This window comes from Ammospiza caudacuta, chromosome 11 (assembly GCF_027887145.1).
Source record: "Ammospiza caudacuta isolate bAmmCau1 chromosome 11, bAmmCau1.pri, whole genome shotgun sequence".
Taxonomy (NCBI): domain Eukaryota; kingdom Metazoa; phylum Chordata; class Aves; order Passeriformes; family Passerellidae; genus Ammospiza; species Ammospiza caudacuta.
This window is the reverse complement of record NC_080603.1, coordinates 18,747,538-18,774,981: the sequence shown is the minus strand read 5'-3', so window position 1 is coordinate 18,774,981 and position 27,444 is coordinate 18,747,538. Positions and strand designations below refer to the sequence as shown.

The following is a 27,444-nucleotide window of genomic DNA, read 5'->3' as shown; positions in this document are numbered from 1 at the left end:
ACATTGAATCCAAATGCTTTGGATTATTAACCAACTCTTCTGACAGGTCTCCAATAATGAAACACACCATACAGCTTACACTGACTCACCATTCATCTTAGCTGATAAAACAGGAAAGGAAGATGGCCAAAATCTCAGAGCCTACCCAGGGCAGTCCACAGCTTTAGGAACCCCCTTTCATTTGCTTTCTCACCAGCAAAAGCAGTTTATTTGTTGGCTTTAACATGTCAAACTTCACACTTGCCTGCTCCCATTCCACCCATCGATGGCACGTACCACATCTAAGACTATCAGTACCCAACGCGCCTACATTGTCTTAAGAGCTAAGGACATGTGAAAAGCAAGTTAATGCCCTCTCAAGTAAAACATTAGGTCCACCACTTCCTTGTTGCTAAAAACCTCCTTAAATTCCCTTGTTTCGAAATACCTGTTGACCCTTGAAGCTAATTTGCTGGTAAAACATGTACCCTGCCACAACTGTGCCATAACACCATCAGGAAAACCCTTCACACAACAGTTTGTCCTCAGGCTGCTGAAGATGCAAACTGAAATCCCACTGCTCCATTTGGGACCCAAGTTACCACTTCCACCTCCACAGTTTGGCCATGCTGGGCCCTGGCACTGAGGGATGGAGGACGTGCAGAGTCAAAATAAGTGAAGGAAGTTACAGAGGGATGGAGATTGGCAATGTGAAGGCTGAAACATGCACTCCCACCTCAGTCTACCCATCGTCACCCACAGGCTGTGGAATAAAGCACTTCATAAACCCTACTGCAATTCCACACACTGGGTGAAATCCAATGACACGAGGAAGTTGCATGTAAGCCATTGGGGGCAACTGCATTTCTTGTGATTGAGCAACTCTAACAAGCTGGGGAATACTCGCTCCATCCCTGCAACACCCCCCTCCAGACACCAGTTTTTACAGTCCCTGATCCAAAGCAAATTCAGAGGGACACAAGGTACACAAAATCATCCGGTGATAAGCATTTGTTCACAGCGAAACAATTGAGCGGAAGGATTTGTCTCGTTAAACACACAAAAGGTTATCGAGGACCCACCAGTTCACACCACCTCTTCCAGCTCCAGGGAGGGACAGGATCCCACCCCACAACAATATCACCTGCGCTGCCAGCCATCAGCAGACACGGCCAGGCACCTCCACCAAAGGCATCCTTCCCCTAAGGATTCACACATTCAAACCCTCCCAGAGAGGCTTCTGCAGAACAAAGGCTATTGGCAAACTTCACATCAAGTGCATGATCAAACCTGCTTCCTTGTAAAATGTTAACAGCACTCCACCAAAATAAAACTAAGCAAGTTCTCAGTTCTTAACTAATAATTTTCCTTCTAATTTGACCACACTGTAAAGTTGCCTTTAAAACCTCCCACAAGTTATTTCATTGCACCTTGCAAAGTCCTTGGAGTATAATTAAAATCTTCTACCCAAGCTCTGGGTTTGAATGGGTTTCATAATTTCTTAACAGAATATTACTTGATTTGCCTAACACAATCCATACAGCCCCTATTTATCAAACCTTTAGTCTAGGCTTCTTAAAAATAAAGCAAATACTTTATAAACTGGATGAAAACCAGTTTCACTTCTCACACTATTCAACTGTGTGCCTCTTGTTTTCTTCTCTCATCATGGCTTTATGAGCTGCTCCCCCAAATTACACTGCAAATGACACTGAAGAAAGTTACAGATCTGTAATTGAAAGATGCAACTCAGACATTTAACAGCTTCAAAACTACCAAGAGTATTCAACAATGAGCTAGGATCCATCAGCCCTAGAAGCACTGAGACCTGACCTAAAGAAAAACAGAAAGCTGCTATGGTGCTTTAGAGGTTAAGGTAAATTAATACATAGAACAGTCTCACTATAGAAACTTTCTCACCTGTATATTTGCAACAAGTCATATAAAATATATGGATATTGCAACTGAGGTACTATGAAACAAGTATGCTGCAATCCTCCCAGTACAAAAAGCAGTCTTTGTTTAATGGTAAAACACTGGATTTTTAGTACTGCAAGTTAGTACAGAATACGAGCTCAAAAACTTGCAAGCTTCAGTTCATCTAATTATGCATTGTTTAGGAATTTAAACCACTATTGTTTTCTTGGAGCAGTCACAAATTGCCACACAAACACCAGTGTACTCTTGACCTCCACAGGGAGTGGCTCATTCCCATCTGACATGCCAACAAACCGCTCAGGATGAAGTTTCCCCATCACTGGCCTAACACGCTCATCTCTCATATCAACACTGTCACGTGCATTTGTATGATTTACTACATCCTAAAGGTATCCACCTCTAATGAACATTAACTTTTCCAAAGTAACCTCCAAAAGTTTAAATATCTCCTAAAGACTACGACTATTTCCTTCTCTTCTCTTCCTCCCATAGCCAAGTGCAAGTACATGTGTTAAAATTCCACCCTGCAGTCACCAGCTGCAATCTCGTAAGTAAGAGAAAATTCTTCAGGTAAGTCCCTCAACAGGTACAACAGGATGAAATGAAACATTTCAACACACAGCATTTTAGTTTAATTTGAGAAAAGTCACAGAGTGGACTTACCAAACTTTGTCCATAGAACACTGACTTCAAAACAAACCTCTGAGCTCAGTTTTCTGCCCCAAACAAGCTTTACTGTAGACCTGCACTCACCTCTCTAATCTTGTAACACAAAAGGTTGACTAACCTCAGCTTTAACTATAGCGTTAACACAAGCATAAATATCCTGCAATGTGTAATGCAGTAAGGCATGATTTAAACACTGTTCAGCAAAAATTTAAAAAATAATTTCTGTCTATATTAGTTTTGAATTATGAATGATGCATGAACAGTTCACTCATTTATTTTGTATTTATTTCTGCACAGCGAGAATATCAGAGCAACGGTGCTTGGAAAAAATCTGACAATTTTGGGGTAGAACTTTTTTCACAGCCATGGATGAAAAACAATTAATGCTTGGGAGAGTGTATTTTTATTGTGAAGAAAATGTTATGTATTCCCAGTAAAGAAATAAAGCAACTTCCCCTGGCATATCTTAAGGAAGAGCAGCGATTTTGCTAACATATTACTTTTCATTTCAGAGCTGAGGGGACGCAACACAGACAGGACAATACTTACCCCAATGCTGTTCTGACTAACTCTGAAAAAAAGACCTGAAAAAATTTAAGAGGTGGCAGCAACTAATAAAGAAACACCTATGGCAAATTTTAAATATAATGCTGATGTTTTTCACAATTTGTTTTTTAGTCATGTAACCCTATAATGTACAGTACATCCAGCTGTACATTCAGCTGGAAAAACATTTTACACTAGAAATAGTCAACAGAGTTGACCATAGAGCATTTCCTGGGGTGTCTTGCTATCCAGGACATAGGAACCATGCTACACCCTCCTCCCATCTGCAAAGGGCAAGAGGTTTTTTCTTTAATAGAGTCAAGGACACAGAGCTGCTCATCAGAGGCAAGTACTTCCTCTCATCCTGGTCCCTCTCCTCACCCAAGCGACATGGACCAGCCTGTGCAACCAGCTACTCCTATGCAAGAATTTTAGACTGAGGCACAGTGCAGAGCATGGCACTGGGGCCAGGAGGAGGGGTAGGAGGGAGCACACCCAGCCTGCTGAGAAGCAGAGGTGTTGAGGCAAGTCATGAAGACAAAAGGATCCGGATGTCAAGTATCCGAAGGAAGAGTATTTGACAAATACTTAGTGCTTTCTAAAGTAATCAACCCTAAGCTGGTGAAATCACAGCGTTTAATCAGAGGCTGATGTGCCAGTGTTGGGAGCTGTATTTCCTAATACCTCAAAGCCCTGCACAAAGAGTTATGTCTATTTTGCTGTCTGTCATTTTGTACGACGCCCTTCCCTCAAGCACCGGTCTTCAGAACGCATTAGACATTGTTAGAGGAGATTAATTTAACTGCAGATTATTTTTTGATTATTTTTTTCCTTTCTTTCACAAAGCACTTAACAGAAATCAGTGCTTGGGAACTGAAGCTGTGAAGCACAGCCTATCCGTTTATTTGTGATCATAGCAACTAATTGCTCAAAGAGGAGCCTCGGGCCCCAGGACCATTCCCACGTCCCTGAAGCTGGCTGCTGCAATGATGTGCCACTCATCCCCAAAAAAACAGTGTTGTTAAAGTGCTTGAGTGGCTTTGCAGGTCCAGAGGGCAGACAGCTGGATAACTGACCACTGGATAACGCTGACTCCTTCAATGGCAAAAAGACAATGGCGGGAAAAATAAAAAATCAATTCTGACATGTGGTAGTGCTTTTTTGTTAGCAAAAAGTTTGTCCAAGGTCTCAATCAGCTCATAGGAAATTCCTGTGTAGCTGGAGACACTGCCCTGACAAGGCCAGCCTTCCCCTCCCAGTTCTTCCTTGATTTGACAGCCACAGCTGCCACCACACCTAGTCTTTGGACTCCGTTATATCTCAGCACTGATAGGAGTCACCCCATGGGAAAGTAGGATAGTGGGACTGATGTCAGGTACTATGAAGAGCATTTTCCTTTTCAGCTTCAAAAATTTTGAACCTTACAGGAGCCACCCGCTCCTATGCTATTTTTTGAGTTCCTACAAATGAATTTTAACAATGCATATCCTGCCAGGAAACGTTACCATGCATTAGTGATAAACCATTAGATAAAAAAGGTAAATTAAGTTTCCAAGACACGAATCTCAGCTGATAAACATATTACATCCACAGCTTAACAATTGTGCAGAGAAGAAAAGGAAGAAAGCATTTTTAGAGAAAGTTTCGGAATGGGGGGGGGATAGAAGAAAGAGTAGATAAAGTAATGCCATCCTGTCAAAATACTGCTCAGACTATGCATGAAGCACAGCTATGAAATTAAACCAGATTAAACTAATGGCCATCCACTAACCTTGGGTATGTCCACATGGTACAACACAGACCTGAAGAGCAGCTCAGGCACCACATGTCTTGCCAACACAGCACTCTCTCATGGCACCAGCTCCCTGCTCAGCTGGATAAATAAACTAGAGCCAGACAAGCCATTCATTCTCCTTCAGTGGTGATGCTGCACAGCTCTGCAGTCCAGGAGGCAGCAGCTCTGCTCCCAGCCAGGTGACACAGCCAGGCACAGTCACCAGAAAGGAGCGCTGGGACATTCCCCCTGGATGCTGCTCTAATATGGAGATAGTGCAAGGAAGCTGCCTCTCTAATACCAGCAAGGCAGTTGTACATTTAAGGGCCAGCTGCAAGACACAGGCTGAGGGGAAAAGCATTGCAAAGCTTTGCAGCTGCCAGACTGCTCTGCCCAGAGCACGAGCCTAAAGGTCAGGGCAAGAAAGAGACTCTTGAAATGGGCAGAGAGCTGTTCCCAAGGCTGTCGAGCTGTGCAGGACATGGGTCCCACAGGATTGTCAGACACAGCTGGGCTATGCCCAGATCTGTTGTTCACAGACCCTTTAGAAAGGATGCTTGTCAAGGGATAAGCTCTCAGACTTGCACCAAAGGGAGAAGAGCTACAAGTCCAAACCTAAGCCAGACCAGCACAGCAGTTGTAATTACTGCAAGAGGCTACAGCTGCAAACCTAATCTTCACAGAAGAAAAAGAACAACCTAACCAATCTGACATCAAAAGGAGTGATAAAACCCGGCGGAAATTTACTTTACTGCAAAAAAATTCTAGGACGGCACAGAGGTGAGCGACCTAGCTACCGTCCTTGAGACTTTTACCAGAACTCCCCACGCCCTGAACAGTCATTAGGTCAGGAAGAAAGAAAAGCTGCTGAAATATTCCTTCCACTTCACACAAGTCCTTTGGACTTTCCCCAGACAGCACCAACCTGGCAAACATTACACCATGAGGGATTGAAAGAGATCACAAGAGAGATGCCAGTTTCTATAGAGCTTGCCAGCAAAAGTAGCCAATGTTCATTCCAACAAACAAGCCAAAAGCAAGGAGACTGAGAAGAAAAGGACGTCCTGGCAGCTAATTAGTGAAAGCATAACAGTCAGAACTTCCAAGCACCAACAAGAACTAAGCAGGATATACAACTTTATGCAGGATTATTTTCACACAGAACAGAGAACGTGTCTGGGGAATTCTTCACCAGTCACTTTTTGCGACCAAAATACACAAGCACTAATTAGATCATGCCAAGACTTCATTTTCACACTTCCAAAGCTGCTCAATTAAAAGTATGTGTTTTGGCACTGCTCTCTGTTTCAAAACAATTTAGACAAAGCTAAAAACAAAGAAATGCTTCAACCCCAGGAGGTGACACAGCTGAAGATGGATGAATCAATAGCATACTGGAAACCTAAAAGGCTCATAAGCAACACAGACAGACCTACTTTCATGAAGCAGATATTGCCTGATATGACAGAACACAGAATACAAAAAAACCCCAACAATTAAAAAGAAATAAAAATAGTGAGAAAGTAAGGAAATTGCTTTTTTCAGCAAAGTTGGTAGATCAGCTCTGCCTTGCAGTATTTTCTTAGATCATTACCAACATTTTTAAAGAGCCTCCAGGTAGTTAAGGCTAGGGTAAAAACTGGAAAGGGCAGGTAGAACCAGGGACCTTCAAAAACCCACACCAGATGTCTTACCAGTGAGCACATGCTGGGGAATGATGTCATGTCCACAGCTACTGAAGCTGTGAGGAATTTGTGGGAAAAGATAATCAGGAGGAATTTTAATTTCTCTTTCAGTGTTCTGAGTGGCATTTTTTAAATATGAAACTTGATTCACAGTATCAGCTGCAATTCTTCAAGATACTACAGAAACAGAGACTGTCACAGCTACAGGTTCCAGGACATTGATTTGTATATTGAAGGATAATCCCAAATAGCAAGCAAGAAAGACTTCCTGTGTTAGCAGTGTTAAGAAAACTGCTATTGATGCACATAAATCACTGACCACCTTGCACTGCATGATAGTGCACCAAGACCAGACTCATTCCCAGTTCTTGTGATGCACAGCAGTTAGGACATAAGTTTCAGAAATCTGGGGAGAAGGGATCCCCCTCAAAGCAAGTAACATCACAAAGCCAGGCCAGGAGAAAGTGGGGGGCCAGGAGATCTCCTCAACCTGGCTGCACTTTGCCTCATCGGGAGGATGACACAGGAACAGTGTCTGGGAGAAGGCAAAACTGTTCCAGCTCTCTGAAGGAGCAGCATGCTGACTCAAAACCTGCCTATTAGGCTGCAGATACCTTTATCTTAGATGGTTACAAATTACCAACAACAAATCTAATGCATCCCATCCCTGATGACAAATATCCTTCTTATCTCTGAGAACCATGTGGTTACAAATGAGGTTCCACATCCTACCCCAAAGAACCTGTTGTAGAAAAATCCCTGTCACTCCTCCAGCAGCTGCAATTCTTCATTTACATAAATCACCCCTATTTTAGATTCCTTGTCCCTCTGATTTATGGCCTTAAGAAAAATAAACATGAGTTAAGGAAACAAGGGAAAAGAGTTAATGAGCCAAACTCAGTAGTTTTGACCACATGTAAATACTGCAGCCAACTGCTGTTTCTCTGACAGCCAATAACAAGAGCAAACATGCAAATAGATATGTAGAAGTTTTCCTATTCCTAAGAACTTAGGGATACAGTCCAAAACCACATCACCTCAGGACTTAAAGATCATCAGGTTTTTAGTGTCACAGCAGCTCATTTCACCAGCTATCAAGCTAAATTAGGAATATAGTCTACTTTAAAAAAACAGAGTATGACATTCACTGTACCAAGTTTAGGCCAGATGATGCTTTTAGTATGAGTACAGTTGATTTAAATTTATTCCTAATTATGCAGATCAGAAAGAAACCCAGACTACAGAAAATCTGGATAGTCTCTCAAGAAAGCATTTATAAAAAGTTAAGTGAGTTTAATGTGCATGATTTTCTAAAAACCAATCCCATCACAACAGGTATCCTGACTCTTATAAGGTGCAGGCTCCAAATACTCATGTGATATCACCAAATAAGTCTCCAAACTGGCAAAAAACAAACAGTTCTAAGAAATACTAATTCCACAGGAACCAAGAACTAAGAAAAGTCCAAAATGATAGTGGTTATATAAGAGATTGGATTAAGAATAATCTACTGTGATGTGTGCATATTTACAGAAGACTTGGAAGAACAAAGTTTAAAACAATCACTTGAAGAAAAGTTAGTTGTTAAAGGAAACAATTTGCTGTACTAGATTATATTTATGTGACCAAGAAAAAAGTAGTGAGCAGGAGCAGACACCAGGTATTAAATGCTGGCTTGACTCCTCTTCTAAAGTAAGATCAGATGCTCCAAGAGCATTTCCCTCAATGCAAGATGAAGCTCTTTGAGCAACACACACTGAAATTTAGCAGTATCTCACACAGCCTAAACTCACTCCCATCTGCTATTATTACACTGGGGACGTAACAACTGACCACATGTCATGAATGATTATTTAATGTTTAATTGTTCACCTAAGAGAAACGTTTTTATCTTATTCTGTGGCTGTGCAGCCAAACCACAGCTGCAATGTGACTCTGTCTGCACTGGTAGGACAGGATGCAGACAGTCAGTAAAAAGAAGTTTGTCTTCCGACCTAACCAAACAATTTGCCTTTTAATATCACTCTTTCTCAGCACAGAATGAGGAAGAATAAAAAGAATATTAGACTCTTCAAAACCTCTGCCCTGTACCTTTCTTGTGATTTTATTATTCAGAATCCTGGTTTTGGCTTTACCATCTGAGAGAGAGGCAGGAAAGGCACTTCTCAGGAAGGCAAGGTTGCTTGCAGCATCCAAATGGCTGGTGTTTCTGCCTCCTTGTTTTGCACATGCAGGGGGAACAAGGGCTGAATGCAGCACTGGGTCATGGCAATCTCACAGAATCCAGATCATTACAGTAATTATATCATTATATACCATAAAGAGCATGCCAGTGCTTGCTATTAAAACTGGCTGTGTTAAGATGTCAGTTGATTCACTTCAAGTGATATTTGATTAACAAAATGTCATAATGACATCTGTGAGAAAGCAAATGCAATGCCACATGTCTCAGTGAGCAGCACCTCCTATTCTCTCAGCTTTTCTGCCACCAATCTACTGCACTGCTGCTCCAAACCCAGTGAGTTTGCAGCTCAGCAAAGCCTGGGAAGAGCCATGCCAGCTCACAGCAAAGGCCCAGCAGTGTGGAACAACATGTGGCCGTCCAAAGAACGGCACAATTAGAAAGTTAGCATGTAATTAAGCTTTTCCAGATTCCACCAATTTGTGGTTTGGGGATTTGCCAAGATGGGGACGGATATGCACACACTTGTGTGTGACCATCAACTTACAGCCCTCACTGTAAAGCCTACAGCAAAACAAATTAAAAAACCAAAACAACTGCCCTTCCTCCCTGAGGGCATCCATCAACCTTTCAGATTTGCTAGAGCTCTGCTTTTCTGGACATCTTCCTAGCTGGCTTCTTAGGCTTCCCACTTTACTCCTGAATATCATGAATTACACTTGAATGCTTTTTGTGTGCCAGAACACTTACTATTTCAATAATGACTTCTCCAGAACTTTTTTTTTATTATTATGAATGTAATGTTTCCAAACAACATTCTTGATTGTTAGACTCAAACAGCCTTGCTGTGATAACCCTCTAAGAACCTCATCTCCTCCTGAGTTACTGTTATCTTTACATTAGCTGCAAGATTTTGAGAAGAAACTGAGTCTCAGAAGAATTTGGTTGAAATGAATTATTATTCAGCAGGACAAATGCAAAGCTAGCATCCCCTCTGGACAACTAATGCTTCATAGGTTTTCACCAACAGTGGGAGGCAGTGACTTGCCAGGATACGTAGCTCTGTTCAAACTATACGTGCTGATATTTGTGATGACTGCTTAAATCAAATTGTTCCTTCTTCACATTTGTTTGTAATTATGCCAATAATAGTCACAGCTGGGAAAAGTGAATTGTACTTCATGTCTTCTGTACAGAAAGTGTTTAAATATTTATCTGTGATGTATGGCTCAGAAGAGGGAGCTTGAAGATCTCCTGCTGCACTGCATTGCATCTGACAGCTCAGTGTTGAACAGAACATGTGCTTTCATGAGCTATGAAGCATTACTATTTCTATCATTGTTGGACACTTTATGACTAAAATGTTGGACCCATTATCCTATTATCCAGCAACACACACTGTACCTAATGAACAGCTCTATATCCTTGGCCTTAGAGACCTTCTGTCAAGATCAAAGGAAGTGGAAACTGTGCAAAGAAATACTGCAAACTGATAAGGAAATTATTCATAAAACAACAACAAGAGAGGCACTGATTTGCACTAATTTCTAAGAAACTGTAGGTTAATCAGGAATTATTTTATCTGCATATACAGTATATTTATGCAAAACTGGAGACCTCACTGGCATATTGTAGCAAGCAACAGGGAGTTAGACCCCAAAATTCTTTTTTGTAAGTTTTGGGCATCACCAAGGCCTTGTCTGGGTACTATTTTCAGACTAAGACTAAAATTTCAGCTGTAGCGTGCAATACATGAGACGGTTGTCATGAAAAACATTCCACGTTATAAACTACTACTCTAAAAGCACCAGGGATTGGGCCAGGAATCCAAGCCCCAAGTGATATCAAATGACTTATTATGCTATTTCCTTCCACAAAAGAAATTACATCTTGCAAGAAAAACCAAAACAGATACCTGAAATTAAACAAATTCTGTCTGGCAATTAAGCAGGCGGCAAAAGAGCAAAAAGAGGCTGTAAGGAAAAAACAGGTTAAGTTTATCCTCTATACTGACACACTGCTTCCCTCCTTAATGAGCCTAAAAAATATTGCTGTAATCATAATATCAACATTTTCTTTGACTTCAGTAATTATACACAGTATAATTGAAGCTTCTGAAATTGATGTATGCACAACTCCATAAAATATACTAAGAACCCAGGGGTAGAAGTTAAAGCAGTAAAAAGCAGTCAAGAAATAAAGCACCATTTTTCTTCTTTATCAGAGTAATTAACAAGGACTGAGGTAAATCCTGTCACTGGCTATCTTTTATTGTGATGTTCTTCCAGGAGATAAAGGCACAGACTCAGGGAAACCCTACAGCTTGAAGTCAGGAGACAGTCTTGCAAACTGCAGCGATACTCTGACTTCATTCGCTAAGAGTAGGTTAAGTACCTGGAAAAACAGCCTAAGTCAAATACCTTGCTTTGCAAAAGCTAAATATTTGAAAGTTACCATAGCACCTCAATATTCCCAAGATGTAACACAAGAGGACAGGAGAGGAACTTCTGAAAGGCGGCCTCCAAGTGCGGTCACCGCAACGCAGACCGCTCAAGCCTGGCAGGAAGCTGATGGCCACCTCCTTCAGGAGAGCAAGATAACAAGTTCCAGGGACAAAAAGTCTCTCCGTCAAGTCTGTGGTGCCACACTGAAATTGCTGGCCCTTGATCAGAACTAATAGTAAGCAGAGAATTATGAACTGACAAACTGATCATTGCTGAACAGAGCGCAGCTCTCAGAGTGGATGTGTGAACAAACAGAGCTTTAAGAGCAGACAGAAAAAGCACAGGGAGGACAGGACCACAGTAGTTCATCCAAGCAATTGATGCACATGCTGGGAAGGACACAATGTTGAGAAATTCAAGCCTGATAAATTTCCCACCACTGAGCCAAGAAGTAGAAGGCTGGAGAGAGAAAATATTGCTGTCTCTCTCAAGAAGATATTACATAAATTATAACCACACATCCAGAGTATTTCACCATCCCCTTACATTTCACTGTGGCATTTATACCTGTGTGTAGGGTATCACCATTACTGCTCAGTGGGACACTGAAGTCCCTGAAGAAAATGCTCTCCAACTGGTGTCTCTTCCCTTACAGGCACTTCACCTGCAATGAACAACTCACCAGGGACAGGGCAGCTCCTAATTTTCTCAGCAATTCAAGCAAACACACAGGTTTTTCTGTCCAAAATCCAGAGCTTGTTACCAGTCACAGGTTTTCCCTTTTCCTCCCATTTACACATATAAATTGAACTGAGGTGCCAGCTAAGTCCTGCCTTTACTGGAACACAGCAATACACTGTGACTGCAGCAGGAGAAGGTGCATGAAACCACCTGCTCTAGCAACAGGAAGATCTTCCCTCAGAGCATCCAGAGGCCATCCAGGGTGCTGGAAACCCAGAATACACAGACTGAACACATTGCTGAAATAACAGCCTTATCTTGTGCAAGAAGATGGTACAGCAGCAAAAGCCCAGCTCAGTTCTCAGTGGAGCACTGGGTAATGTGTTGGGAATAGAGAACCATAAAAATAATCAGCACACACATCTCAATCCTAACAAACCAATATATACAGAGCCTGTAAAGCCTCCTCTGAGAGCATCAGTTATACCATATATCTGATTTACATTTTTCAGAGAAACAACTGAAGCTCTTCAGCTTGTTACAAAGGCCCAACGGGAAGGAGAAAACCCTCAATACACCTAAGTGGCAGCTTTGCAGCAGCATGAGACTAAACAAATGGAAAAAACTAAAATAGCTTCTGACAGTTTATCATTAATCAGTATGAATTACTTGGCAGAAGGCAGTATCTTTCAGTGCAATTTAGTGGCACCTTTCCCAAAGAACTAATACAAACATGAGCACATAGCAAGAGATTTGGGGAGCAGGGGAAAAGGAATGTCATCGCTGATTGAGTTGTTGATGGCAAGAAACAAAAAATGAGACTACACAGGGCAGCACCTGTGTGGCTGAAAAACATGACTGGCATGTTCCAGCTACTTCATTTGGCAAGGGTAAATTCACCACAGAAGAATCATAATCATATTACAAAACACTGAAGTCTTTTGAATAGCTTCCTTGCAGTCAGATACCACTTCTCTAACAGTTCTATTTATTCATGCATTTTGCCAGAACAGAGATAACATTCTGAATGCTTCCTCTTGTATTCATAAAAGATCATTACTGTTGAACATATGAAGGTATGAGAATAGAAAAGAGAGGGAGAGGCATTATCTTTGTTTAGAAATGGATATAAATGGAAAACTGCAGACAAAGCTTCCAGCTCAGGCAATCTCCATCAAGCCTACGAAGAAGCCCTTGTGCTGGCAGGTCCTAGCAAAGGATCCAAGCATCCAAACTATTCCATTTTTCCATCTATATGAAATGGTTTAATACAAAAGATAATTTGCCTATATGGAATTGATGACTAAAACACATAGTTATCAACATAATTTTAATGAACTTGAAGTCTTGAACAGCTATCGAAGAAATTTTGCTTTGACCCTCAAAACTAGTTCTCAGAGATTACTGAGATAGCAGCAGACCTCTTTCTTTTATTTGTATATGGATATAACTGTAATGCCTTAGAAACCACTTATGATTGCCTTTTGTATTAGGTTTAGTTTTGTACTTAGGTGTGTCAATAAACACTCAGGTAATTCACTTATTTTATGCATACTTACTTAAAAGGAAGAGACAAATTCTAATATGTCTCAAACCATCATTTCAATTGTTATTAGATTTAACAGTACAGGTAGATGGTTCAGCAAATGACCAGACTTGGCAAGAAGTCTTGCATTTGCAAGTCTAAAATCACATAACTTCAAGCAAAGACAGGCAGAGAAGGTAGCTACACTAAGTAAAAGCACCAGGCCAAAGTAGTTCAGACCAGGCCCCATTCTGCTGGAAATATCCTTTTGTCCAAAAGATCTATGACAGTCTCTAAACTCTTTAGAAGAGTTCAAAAACCATGTTTGGAAAACAATTTGTGGTGATTCTGTCATGCTTACATGTAAAAAGCCATGATAAAATTGCTAACTGTAGCTTCATCTCCCATCAACTTGAGAAAGGGAGCAAAAACTGCCCTTGCATAGTAGTGTTTAAAGATAAACCTGCAAACAAGATAAAATTATCCAGATATTTGAAAGGACAAAGTTTGATTGGGGAATGAAGTTTTATCAGCGGGGAAAAAAAATCCCAGACAGTGATCTTACTGAAATCCTCAGACATGAAAATGAAAGCAATTGTCCCATATTTGTATTGCTTCAGTCATTTCACACATGCTTCATTCATATTAAGAAGGGTATTACCACAAAATCTGGAGCTGTGACAAGATAAGCTTTTCATGGACTGAGGATCCAAAAATTAGAGAGAATTAATCATAACTAAAGCTTTGTGAACAACACTTGTCAAATACATAAGCAATTGCAAACACCTACACAGTGCTATCCAAAACACCACAGCATGAAGACAGCCAAATAGCAAATACCAAAAGTCACCTCTGACAAATGTGCTTGGAATCAGCCTCATCATCAGACTTTCCCATACAGTGATAATGAAGGCCATTCCATGCAAAGGATGAGGTTTGAACGCCTCAGGTTATCACTTCTTCCAAACATTGTAATGGATAAAGTATTTTAATCAACAGCAGCATAAACTCAATTTAGCTAATGTGATTTGTAGGAAATTCTCTGTTGTCTGTCTCAGGCCTTACAAGTTTAGTCATGAAAATTGTAATAAACTCTTTCTGTCAAATCACAGCAAAAATATACTGAACTGACCTTCCACTGATCTCTGGGAAGCAGCTTCACCACCACGATGTCACTGTTCAGGGCTCTGTTGCGAGCAACCACTCCATCAATAAAGATATCACGGCTCCCATCCTGGTCAAAGAGGAAGAAGAGTAAGTGCCAGACCAAAACATATGAAATCATGGTTGTTATGAGGTTTAAAACACTGTCATCAAGAAAGACACACACTCTGGTAAGGCAAACATCCTGCACTGCATTGTGTACAGGAACAAAACAGATTCACCATATGCCCTTTAACATAGAGGATCTTCTAGCAAATGAGCACCTTTGTATGGATGTGCCAGTACAGTAGTTCCACACTATGTACACAAGACAGAGCCAAGCCCTCAAGATGTGCTTTCTCAGTTTCTCCACACAGTTACTCCTGGGAACAGGTAGAGAATTTTCTGCTGTCACAGCTCTTGACAAATTAATTTCCCACCTCAAACATTCAAAGCCAGCACTGAGAACAGACAAGTGTTCAGAACTGTTCACAAGGCAATCTCTGCAAAGCGCTCCATGCAGAGCTCCTGCTGCTCTCCTGGTGAGCTGGGAAAGCAGGGACATGCAGCTCCTGGATCAGCAGGGCACTCTGTGAAGGTGGTCTGGATTGCAGTTAGGGATGCAATCTCTTCTTTTTCAAATCAGTTAATACCATATATTCTGCATTTGGTACGATTTATGTTAGAAGGTATCCCAAATAATGACAACCACAGATGCCAACTGCAAGCCAGGAGATCTTTTACTGTAACAGACATGTCAGGACACCTTCTCTGAATATTCTGGATTAGCATCCTTGCACTGCACAAGAACCTCTACTAATTGCACACATCATGAGTATCCACCCCAGACATGTTTGGCATTTGGTTACTCTAGATTTAGTTTGGGAGATTTTCTTCATGGGGTGAACAAAGTTTCCTGAAGATGCCAAAAAAAAGATTTTAGTTTTTAAAGGACTCTGAGTTTTGTCTTTTTTTTTTCTTTTGATAATTATTGACCGTGCTCTTGCTGCTTTCATTTCTGCTTGCCCATAATTCAGTATACAAAAAATTCCATGTGTCTGTTTACAGTGCAATGAACATGTCAAGCAATGTGAGCATTTGGTATCAATATGACCAGTTTAAACAGTTTTTCTGAGGAGAGTTAGCTTTGCATGGTTTTGAGGTACAAAAAAGGAGGTTGAGTTTCTTCAGATTAGTACTTCATTGTCTTTCAAAGAAAAAAACAGCCTCACAAGATTTAAAGTTTTAATCGCAACTTCAGCTATTTCTCAGACACTCCTGAGTTTCATATGCATGAATAAATCCAATCAGAACTACCAGCATGCTCAGTGTCCAAGAAAAACTTCTTTTATAACCTGAAAACATGAAGCCCAAATATCACATAAGTATCTTACTCTGCTTAGATACCAAAACAATAAAAGGAAGAATCCTGCCATGATGTGAAACTAAGGCTGTCCTCCAAGAGACCAAATTACTCTTAGAAAGAAAAGCAGCAGCAGCAGCAGCTCAACAGCTGTGTGAAAGCTGCCTCCCATGACAAGATGCAGAAAAATTGCAAAGCCTCTTGGACCAACATAATTCAAATTGGAAACCGTTCTCTTCAAAAAGCCAGATTTTTTACACATGGTCTTATTCCTTATTTCTCCCCACCCTTTCCCTTCAGCTCTAACTCTTTACCTAAATCCATCATATACATAAAAATGAAATGTTCAAAGTCACTTTCTAAGGCAAATTCTTGGTTTGGGTTAGGGTTTTTTTTGGTCTGTACCTGTAGCTGCTCTGTGCTTCAGGACACAGGCTGGCACTCACAATAATTTGCTCTACACTTTTTCTCCTCTTTTCATGTGTCCGTGAAAATACAAGACATTTTCTTCCACTCCCTGTAAAGGTGCCTAATGTATCACACCATCTGGTTAAAGCTTCATCTCCACACTCTGCAAGTCTTGCCTTTAACTGCACCCACACCCTCTCTTTACAAACTATTTGTGTATATGTATATATACATATATACAAATCTAGATATGTGTGTGTACACCTATTTTACAGCAGTTAATTTCAACATCTGCAACAAAGCTGTAATCAGAAAATTGCCATCAGTTTTGGCTTTCCTTCCAAAAAGAAACACCTTTATATCTCGAGCTCCAGGCTCTCAACTATTGGGTGAACTTACACACTTCCAAGAAAATTTGTGCACTTTTTCCTCTGCACAGCTGACACTTCAGATTACTAATGCAATTAAAATGGCACTGAATGACAACAGAACACAATCACTTGCAAAGTCTCAGCTGTCCCTGGGGCGCATCTACTCTAACAGCCACAATGGCCTCAAGACTTCCCAGCCCCCTCCAGGGAGCACGGGGCTTTTTCTCTGCAAGTATCTCCAGCGGTACTCCCTATCCTCCTCACAAGAGACCTGCAGTACTTCCATCTGCTCTGGAAGTGTCTCCCACAAGCACAGCACAACTCCAGCCACTGTCACTCATGCTCAGCAGTACCATCCTTCACACTGACACCTCAAACCACACCACCCTGCACAGGGAACACATGAGATGCGAGGCAGAGATTTCAATTCTTGGGGTGTGTTCTCTGGGTAGCTTCAAGAAAAAAGCCCTGGGCCTTCCCCTCAACAATTCATGCAACAATGAGATGAGCAGACAGAGCACATGTGCAGCAAGAAACATGCAGGGACTTCTGGTGTCAGAAGGTGAACAGCTGTTGCATTGAACTCCATGAAGGCATGGCCAAGTCATAGCTGAAGTGAAAGGAGTATAATGCCCTCATCAACAGCAGAAAATAAAGGGTGATTTTTCACAGCTGCAGCTCTTGCAGCATCTGGCAATGATGGGAAGTGCTGCAGAACACCAAGGCTGCAACCTCCCCATTATGGTAAATCATGTTATACAAAGGATAAGCTTCCCAAAGCATCTTTCTTAAAGGACTGTGCCTACATAAACCAGAGTCATCTTCACCCAGGTGTTGATGCTACTGGTTCTGGTATTCATCTCCACAAAGAACAGAATAGTAGAAAGATAGTAGAGAAAACCACCTCTGCTAGCCCTCCTTAATGTATGCATTCCTGCACACAGAACAGGCACAAGGCAACAGCTGGACACCAGAGGGGCGATCAGGGGTAAAACCTCACATCCAAATAACTCATGAGAGTAGCTGAGCTTCTCTTTTAACCTTGCATTTTGTAAATGCAGAGAATATATTTAACAGCTTACACTTACCACACCTACAAGGACACCTGGCAGAGGAAGGATCAAAGTTCCTTTCACTTACACATTTCCTTCCTGATGTACCAGAGAGCTGCTCTGTACTTCTTCCTCTAGTTAATGCTAGTGTACTCTCTGCAGCCCCAAACTTTCCCCATCCCTGTAATGCCAACCTTCTCTAACAAAGCTCCAAAACATCGCCCCGAATCAACAACATAAACTAAACAACACCATGAATTTCAAGGCTTTCCCAAGCCCCAAAACAATAGCACTGTCAGTAGTAGGGAGAACAACATAATCAGTGTTTGTCTCACTGTCTCAGGGCAGGCTCTGCCTTCTCATCCCCACACCAGCAAAACATTTCAATATAAAACTCTCTCATTAACAGCAACACTTTGAGCAAGTCAGTTCCAGATAAAAAGCATTGGCTGTGCCAGCTGTGAGGTCACCTTCCCAACTGGAAGGCCCTGAAATTGCAAGAGTCCTTCTTTTCTGTCAAAACAAGGAAAGAAGAGAGAAGAGGTGCAAGGCAGTCCCATGTGGCAGAAGCACATCCCAAGCCAAGCAAGATCCAGCCCGTGCCAAAGCGGGCACATGAAAAGGAATCACGCATATTATTTCTGGAATGACTTTTCAAATTAGCTCATGCAGCAGATCGAAAATGGAGGGCATATTTGTTTAGGGAAGATTAACTTAAATCAGTGGAAAATCTATAAAACCTCTGCAGCCATAAACCAAGGGTTTCTGATTACACTATCTGGTGGTCCTCAAACCTGACTTCAGCTGGCCTCTGTGGGACCCTGCAGTATCCCCAACTTCAGCACAAGCAAAGCATTTCTTTGAGGTATGAGAAAGTGGGATTTGGTTGGGAATATTTGGTATAAAAGAAAATCCAGAATGTGTTCATTTATTCTAACTCATTCACCTCTGAGTAACCTTCTGTGCACAGCATAACTCCTATCTTAATGCACCTTTACTTATGAACTTTAAAGCATTATAAAATTACACTTACTGGAGATGGAATGAAGGCTTCATGGTACTTCTTGGGATTTATTCTCAAGGGTCCCTTAAAAAAAAAAAGGAAAGAAGGAGAAAGATTATGCCAGAATCTTATTAATTTTATTTAACACCAGTTAAATTAGAGAGCTGTGGGTAATAGATCTGCAGTGAAACATGAGAGATACATCTAAATTTCCATTATACATTTCAAGTCTTGACAACTTAGCATCCAAGCAATTTCAAGCCAAAAGGCAGTTTCATGATAGGCTTAAGCTGATCTATTGCAGTCTGTCATCAAAGAGATGTTGAATCATTAGTTGTTGCTGCTACTGGGTGAACTGAGGATCCAAGCTCTCCTGTTCCTTTCACACATTTTCTGCTGAGCATCCACCAGCTTCGTTAACAACTGGATAACAGAAACAATTTAGCTTGCTCTGTTTTGGAAAAGGAGAATGTTGGGTTTGCTTATTTTGGAGGATGCAAGGAAAGAGGAAAAGAAAAGCTGAGCTTGCATGGCAGCAGGTATCATTCTTATGGGGCTCTGGCTGCTTAGGCTGTTCCTGCAAACAGACAGCAGCAGTAGCTGTGATAATAAAGTACATTTCCAAAAAAGAATTTAAAGGATTTTCCAAAAATAAACATTTAAAGTCTACAGGATTAAATTCTGTTTAAACATACTTAAAGGCAAACTATCTTAAATACATTTGAAAATTCCATGGTCTATCTATTTCTGCATTTTTATCTGCCAACTTAAAGGCCAAGTCACCTGCAACAAATTCGTATCAACCTTCCAAAGTAAACCAACCAGTTTTGCTGCTTGCACTCATGTCCATCCAAGAGAAAGGCAGAGCCAACCAAAGCCTTATAGGCTACACATGTGCATCCCAAAAGTATCCTGGAAATTGGGATTCAGGTGACTGCAGCTCAAACTGACAGCATTTGAATCTTATGGGAATACAACTTAGCTATCTGCCTTCCAACAGGCTTCTGCTCCGGGAAGTAACTTTAGAAATTTCTCCACTTGTGTATTTGAAGTAATTTTAGCCAATTTATTATATGAACAGATTCCATCTGTTTGCACTTCTGTGTTAAGCAATCATAGGAGCATCTCACAGGAATTGCTTCATTAAAGCTTTACTGCAGCAAATAATTTTTTATGTATTCTGAGAAACACTCAGACAATAAGGAAATCGAGCTGATTACATGTGAAAGTTTTGCTGCCTTGAAGAACTCACAGATTTACAAAGATTTTCCATTGCACTTATTTGCTAAAGTTTACCAGCAAATACAGAATACCAGATTACCAGCAGCATGTATTCCATACTCTTTAGATACTATTTGAGTACTTTGCTGCACTAATTTTATGTCTCACATAACTTGTACTAACAAGGACACTTGCCCGCATAGCAGGCATAACCCAGGACAACAGCATGGAAAAAAAGATGACCCACTGAGAGAAACCCTGGGGTATTTTATCCTTAAGCAAAGTGAGAGCTGACTTGCTGTCATCAGTTTCTATTAGCATTGGTACCCACTGATGCAAAACTCTCAAAGGTTGTCCCTCATTTATTTCCCAGAATCAGTCATCAGAAGCTGCTACAGAGAAAGGAAAAACTGGAGAGGGATTGCTGCTCTGTTTGACAATAAGTCAATTCCTATATGTGGCTCTACCTACCAGCACTAAGCAGATATGGGGATATCCTGTTGTCCTCTGCACAGTCCCCTTCAATAGTGTGGGACAGCTGTCAATCAGTCAGGTGTAAATGCCAATCATGCACATGAAAAATCAGGGTTTGTGTCCATGGCCCAGAAGGCACCAGAGCAGCAATGTGACCATGGATGCCCAGCTCCAGCAAACACACAGAGGAGCACAGTGTTACCACATTTACTGCACAGCCTGTTTATCTGCATTTTATATGCACTACCTAATTATGATCAGCATTAGAATTCTTACGTCAAGTAATATTAAAAAACTTCAGCTCTTCCTTTAAGCAAGAAACTCACAAAATTTATCTTAGAAAGCAGATGGGCCCTATTATCTGTGCCCATGAAAATCCTATTTACAATGTTGTACATTTCACGCTGTGATATCATATCTGGAACCAGTCACTCTCCCCATCTGCAATGAACAACTGTTCTCATATGTGTATTAGGGGGTGAGGATCTGGCTGCAGAGTCTCATGATGTCACACTAATGTTGTATTATTTTACAATAGCTTGCAAATAATGGCTGCTATATTTATCAGTGTTTTTCTGTCATTAGGGCTTTTGTTATGAAAGGGAAGAACAAGGTCTGCAGGAAGGTTTCTAAAACATTTTCTGATGATTCAAGGCAGCTTCACAAGCTCTTGCCAATAAAGTTTCTAACCTTACTGAACTTTCCCAGTGAAACATAAAAGGGTCACGATTTCTCAAGCTGCTTTGCTAAATGCAGGGCGGGCAGTACTCAGACTAAACTTGAAGCATCCTAAACCAAGCAGTTTATAACAACTATTGTAACACATGTGCCTGGGTTCATTTGTATGTACAAAACACCAAAAAGAGGTCAGGGTTCACAACTATCTGATTGCCATCAAGGCTTCCTTAAAAAAAAAAACAATTCATGAAAACCCGGGAAACCCCAGCTTTCACATCCACAAAAGAACAGCTTTCCAAGGAAAAACACCCTTTTCACAGCAAAGCAGGCTCTGCATCTCTGTTTGCTCCACCTGACCCCAGCAGCCCTGCAGGGAGGGTGTGGGAGACGCTGGAGGCGTGGAGCAGACATGAGTTCCTGGCTGATGCTTCAGAGGATGATTGGAGTCCTTTGGGTCCATGCTCCTCCATACACAGCCTGATTTCATCCGTTGTGTATAACCACCAGCGTGTGCTCACGGCAGGACACAGGAGTTGTTCAATCTTGTTTGCCTTCAGGCTGCCCGGTGTGATTCCAACCAACCTGACACCCCTGGGGTTTGCTCCCTGCAGTGTGAAGGGCAGGGAAGGGGGGAATTCTGTGCACTCATAAACACCTGAGCTCAGATCCCTTTTTTTGCAGAACGACACTTCCGGACACGTCACACGACAAAATGAATCCAGGAACCTGCAGGTCACACTTCTGCTACTCATCAAACATGACTTATGTCAGCTACAGCACCAGAAGCCATTAAGATCACTATTACTGACACACGTCAGCACCCATAAAGATAACCTTTCACTTTTCCTGATCTAGGGCTGCCTAATCATGGCACTTGTGTCATCTGAGCAATCTTCAGGTCTGTCAGGAGTTTCTGTGGGTTGGACTTTCAGGAACACTTCATTGCACAGCTGCCTTGCCAAGGTCCAAGAATCTCAGTGTTATGGTAGGCTCTTTTCTCCCTGACAGAGCACTCAAATTCTCATCCAAATATTTCCAGGATGCTCCAGGAGACAGCCCACGTTCAGAGAGTCATGCTGCCTGGGAGTACTCTAGTTTCCTCAGGACCATCAGATTCAGACCAATAGGTTTGTCTTCCCATTCCATGGGCTCCTGTGGAGCCTTTTTGCAGATCACCATGCTAGAACATAATGCCCTCCTTTTGGGGATTAACACAACAGACACATGTTCATTCTGTCTCGTGCCATTGTAGCAAAAACAACCGAATATTCCTCCATTCACTAAATGGAGGATTTGCTCTCAGGATCTGACCTATCCTGGTTGAGACTGCAGTGATGAATGGTCTTGATGAAATCATAAGGATGAATGAACTGAAGATGAGAAATACTGAGCGGGAAGGCCCATGATCTAACACTCAACTCTGAATTATTAAATCTAGCTTCTACAGTCTCCATTGTTTCCCTGAGATGTGGAACTGGATGAAAGAAAAATAGACAGAGCCTAAGAAAGCACATATGACTCTTCCAGTTACGCAGCACATGACCTGGAGTAGACACACACATTTACAAGAATTAGGGATTCTTTTGCCAGGGATCATGCAATCACAGGTCCGTGGGGACTCAGCATTTCAGTGGGATTCTCAGGTAGTAATCACAGCCTGATGTGCCTCATCTGCAGCTGCACTTGACCTCACAGTCTACACACACTGCACTTAACACTATCAGGCTGTGTTACCAAAAATGGTGCCAAAAACACTGCTGAAGGTAAGGCAGAAGCTTTAGTTGATGCCATATGCCAGTGCAGCCATGAGAGAAGTCACAGCCTAAGGCTCCCACTTCCCCCCTCACCATTTGCTTCCCATTGCAGACATCTGTGATGGTCTTTAAAAATGCACTGGCCTAAGGTCCAAGTAGCCCAGTGGACCACGCTGATCATCAGCAGGGATATGAGTTCCTCAAAGCTAAGAGTGCATGAGATTGGTCTTCAGGATGCAATCAGGCAGTCTTTTATGTAAAATCCTCATCACACCTACAGAGATTATGCCATTATAATGATATACAAGAATTATTATAAAATTATAACAAAAAATCAGACAAAAATTGAGGTGATGTCATTTGAGACTCTAGTCTATTGATGAAAGTTAAGTATCACAACCTCACCAGTACTACTAATTAAATGGCAATGGACCTGTGTGTGTTTGGGTAAACAAAGCCTCAGTGTGGATGTCATGCCTTCATTGACTTCCACCTGCCCCTTTTCTCCAGCCAGACTGATCTCACTGGGATGCCAGGTGTGTCCTGAAGAACATTACACCATGTTGAGGACTACTACGAACATGGTGCATGGAAGTTTTCTTCTTCTCCATCTCAGCCCTGCCAACCTCCATGTAAATCTTCTCTATCCAGCAGATAGGACAGCAGGTCCATACCCACATTCTTTAGAAAAGAATTGCTGCCTACTGATGGCTGCAGTTTTGCTGCTTCAAAACCAAGCACAAACATTTTTGTGAGAAATTTCAGAGAGGTATCTTGCTAAGGGCATTTGTTTTTGCTTATACTGACACAGACAGAGGCTGCCAGCAACTGCTGTTGTTTTGAGCATCATTTGTAAAAAGAAGGGTCTCCCCAGTAATCACCATCGTGGCCAGGAGACTATTCCATAAGAAATCTGCAATTTATCACTAGAGTGGATCAGGAATTATACAGAACATTCAATCAAACAAAGAACTACTTCAGAGGAATGTAGGAGATTCCATCCCACTTGTAGAACACCCAGAGAAAGGGAAAATATCTTCCTCTGGCATCTACAAGTGCTACATCAATTCCCTGTCATCAACTGCTGCTGATTTCCAACAACTGCCTGTGGTTTCCACACTTATCACAAGAGCATGGACAGTGTACATTTCAGGCACCTGAATTAGCTCTCCCCTTTTCAGTCCTGCTGAAACATCTTCCTTTGATGCGTAGGCTTCAAATATACTCTTCTTCCTCCCTCGAGTGGGTTTATTTAGATTCTTTCTGTCACCTGATGTTGGGACAGTGGCAAAGGATCCTCCTGCAAACAAAAATTCGTAAGTGTTACCTTGCCCACCAAACTTGTCTGTGTATCTTAACAGAATCTGTACAGAAGTTTTATGTTCAAAGTTGAACTTCTGAGAACAGTTTGCCTAGAAATACTGGCACCCGACTTGAGAACACTGAAAAGCCTGGAATAATCATATTTTACAAATAATCAACAATCTTTTACAGCTCATTTTAAAGTCAATAGCATTCATCCCAGCCCATCTTTTAAAGCACAGGCTTCAAGGCAGCTTATTCCTGAAGCGTGTACACACACTGCTTTAATACCTCTGGGAGTTCCCAGTTGTCTGGGATTTATTCTGCTGTCTGAATTGTTCATTGTTTCTGTCTGCGATTCAGAGAGTTGCCTCTTCCTATCGAAGTTCTGGGGAGTTCTTGCGGATTCAGAGTTGTTTCTGGTCCTTGCAAACCCTCTTTTTTCTGCACCTGAAATCAAATACAGGTTTGAAATGACAAGGAAGGGAAGAGGAACCCCAGTGCCAGCTTGTGGTCCTGGTGAAGCTCACGGTCTCTAGTTCTTCAGAACAAGTTACAACCATGAGTCACAGCCTTTATCCAAGAGAAACAATGTCTTCATTAGTTCATTTGCAATCTGTTGGCTCTTTGGGCCTCATAACACAGCACTAACTTATTTTAGCATAAATAAAACGCTGGAAATTACGATGGTGAAGTTGGATACAACCCTTCCAAAATCCTGGGAAATTCATTAGAGCATATAAAATGTGAAATTGTTAAACTGTTTCCAAAGTCTCCACCCCATTAAGCCCCCAAGTAGTGAGAAAATATAACCTCCCTACAACTTAATTAAGCAGGTCAGGAATCAAGGAGGCAGAAAAAAAATTAACAACCCACAGTGGAGTAATTAACATTGGAGCTACCAGAGGCAGCACGGTACACAAGGACACCAGAAAGAAGTGCCAAAGCTCCAAATGTCCAGCCTGCTCAGAATAGTCCACAATCATATGAAAATATTCTGCAGAGACTCACCCCTTACTTCCCTGCCATCACCTCAGCCCCTTCCCTACAGCCAGGAGAGCAAGCAGCAGCTTCCAAAGCGTATGCCAACGCTGTTCCACGGATCAGCACATTGGAATGCAACCCAGCGCCGCGCAGCTGCCCTCTTGGCCCTCCACCTGGATACTGAACATGTCATCACAGCTTTGCCTTCCAGCCCCTCCTGGCTACGCTCCCTGGGTCCAAGCTTGTACCTGCAAGTCAGAAAACGTGCAACGCCAACTTATTTGCTACGGTGCTATCCAAGTTACAAGGCAAATTTTTTACCTATGGTATCCTTCTCAAATGAAACAGCAGATTGCTTCACAGCAGCAAGGAAAAAATGTTTTAAAGGCTGTACTTAAGCAGAGAGCTTTAAAAAAATATGGTGCAACAAGAGAAAACTGCTACTTTGCCCAATCACAGAGAAAAAGTAATTTTCATATATATAAAAAGAGGCAAATCAGCAGGAGGGAGGGATCCTCCTGTTTCAGGAGGGAAGACATCAAGACAGGCAGAGGGACAACTGAAGGTGCCATCTTAGACTAGTCTAGGAAGAGATTACATACCACAGCAGTGTCTGCAAAGGGGAAGCTGAAACAAAGGGGAGGCTTCTGTTTTCAGTCACAATAACACAACATAGTTGGGCCTTTTTCTACACAATCAAGCTTTTCACACTCTGAGGGTGCTTCCAGGGCAAAGTCTGTTTGAGGGGGCTGCAGCTGTAACATGGCAAATTTAGCACAGCAGCAAATTCAGTTTTCAGAGGAGGCAACTGAGGCAACGCAACCTGTATGGCTCACATAATGAGATGGAACTAAAATTAACTGATTTGCAACTGCCTAATGAACTGATTTACAAATGTCCTAAGGGTCAAGTTAAGTTTAAAACAGACACCAAAAGTAAAAGTACAGACTAGAGAATTGGCAACACAATTTGCTCCTGGATATGTTTTCAGAGACATTCTGGTGAAGGAATCTGACTTCAAGTGCAACAGGCAGGGTCTTAGGCTGCTCACAGAGAGGTCATGCAATCTGCTTCGTTGGAGGTTCTTAAAAATAGGTGAGACAGACGTCTGCCAGAGTTGGTCTAAGAAGAGTAGTTTTTTCCTTGAGGTAGGGAAATGGATTACACGAGCTCGTAAGGTCCCCTAAAGCCCTCGTTTCTATGACAGCAAGTCACAGAAAATACTACTATGAATTAAAGAGCCCAGGATAAAAAGGAGGCTAAATCTTAACATATAATTAAGAAGGAGCTGAAAAAAAAAATAAGAGAGCATAAAACTAAAATGCAGTGGGGGAAAGCAAAAAATATCTCATGAAAGCAAAAAATATCTCATTAATTGGGCAGCAAACTAAGAGCCAGAATTAGGCACTGCAGAGGAAAGTTGTCCAGCACTTGGCTTGTTCAATGGTTCCAAAAATCTGGGGCCCCTACAGTCAAAAATAATGTACAGCAACAGCAAAGGGTGGAGAAGCATCTCTGTGTGATAAAAGGTAGACATGCAGAAAGGCATCTGCACATTTTCAGCACTTTAACCTTGGGCTTGCTCCGTGGTGGGATTTTTCATTTGCTCAAACTCAAAAACAAAACTCAAAGACAAAATTCACTCAAAACTACAGACTCTGCTTCAACATGGCTGGCCTGCATGGCAGTTTACACACAGCCACTTTGGATAGTATTTGACCCCCTTGGCCATGACATTTATGGCTAAACAAAGCCACCCCTGTTACAAAGCCACAGGCAACTGTCACAATTAGCATTCAACTGGAACACATCAAATTCTGCATGACTGTAATCTCTTGTATTTCTTCTTTTAAAAGAAAGAGACCTAACTACAGGTCACCATCTGTTTCAACTAGAGTCGGTATTTTTTTCTGCCATGCACCTGTCCCCTAAAACTGGAAGTTAAAAATACCTCTCAAGATGGGCTTTCCTGCTGCCCCCACTGCCCAGCATTAATATTCTGATGCACAAACAGACATCATCCCATAAAGCAAAAAGTAACTTGACTACTCTACAGCATAGGATATATTGAGACTATTCTTTCTGAAAAATCTATCACAACTATGGTTAAACCCTATTCCAGCACCACATGTGTCAGTTGTACTTTTTCCTTGGTGTCACAGTTGAGTGATTTGTAAGATAGAACAAAATCTCTCATGGTAGGACGTCACACAAAGTACTAACATATTCTAAGCATTAAAATAACCAAATACTAAATAAATTATTAAG

At 41.6% G+C, this 27,444-nt stretch overlaps 1 protein-coding gene across 1 annotated transcript in view; it reads right to left on the bottom strand.

The window, feature by feature from the left end:
• DIS3L2 (DIS3 like 3'-5' exoribonuclease 2) overlaps positions 1-27,444 on the bottom strand; it is a 180,457-nt gene that overhangs the window by 136,899 nt on the left and 16,114 nt on the right. The window contains exons 3-6 of the mRNA XM_058812219.1: positions 24,484-24,642; positions 24,048-24,190; positions 18,794-18,847; positions 14,556-14,657 (exon numbers count right to left, since the gene is read on the bottom strand). Of these exons, the coding sequence (XP_058668202.1) occupies positions 14,556-14,657; positions 18,794-18,847; positions 24,048-24,190; positions 24,484-24,642 (458 nt within the window). The remainder of the gene's footprint in view (positions 1-14,555; positions 14,658-18,793; positions 18,848-24,047; positions 24,191-24,483; positions 24,643-27,444) is intronic.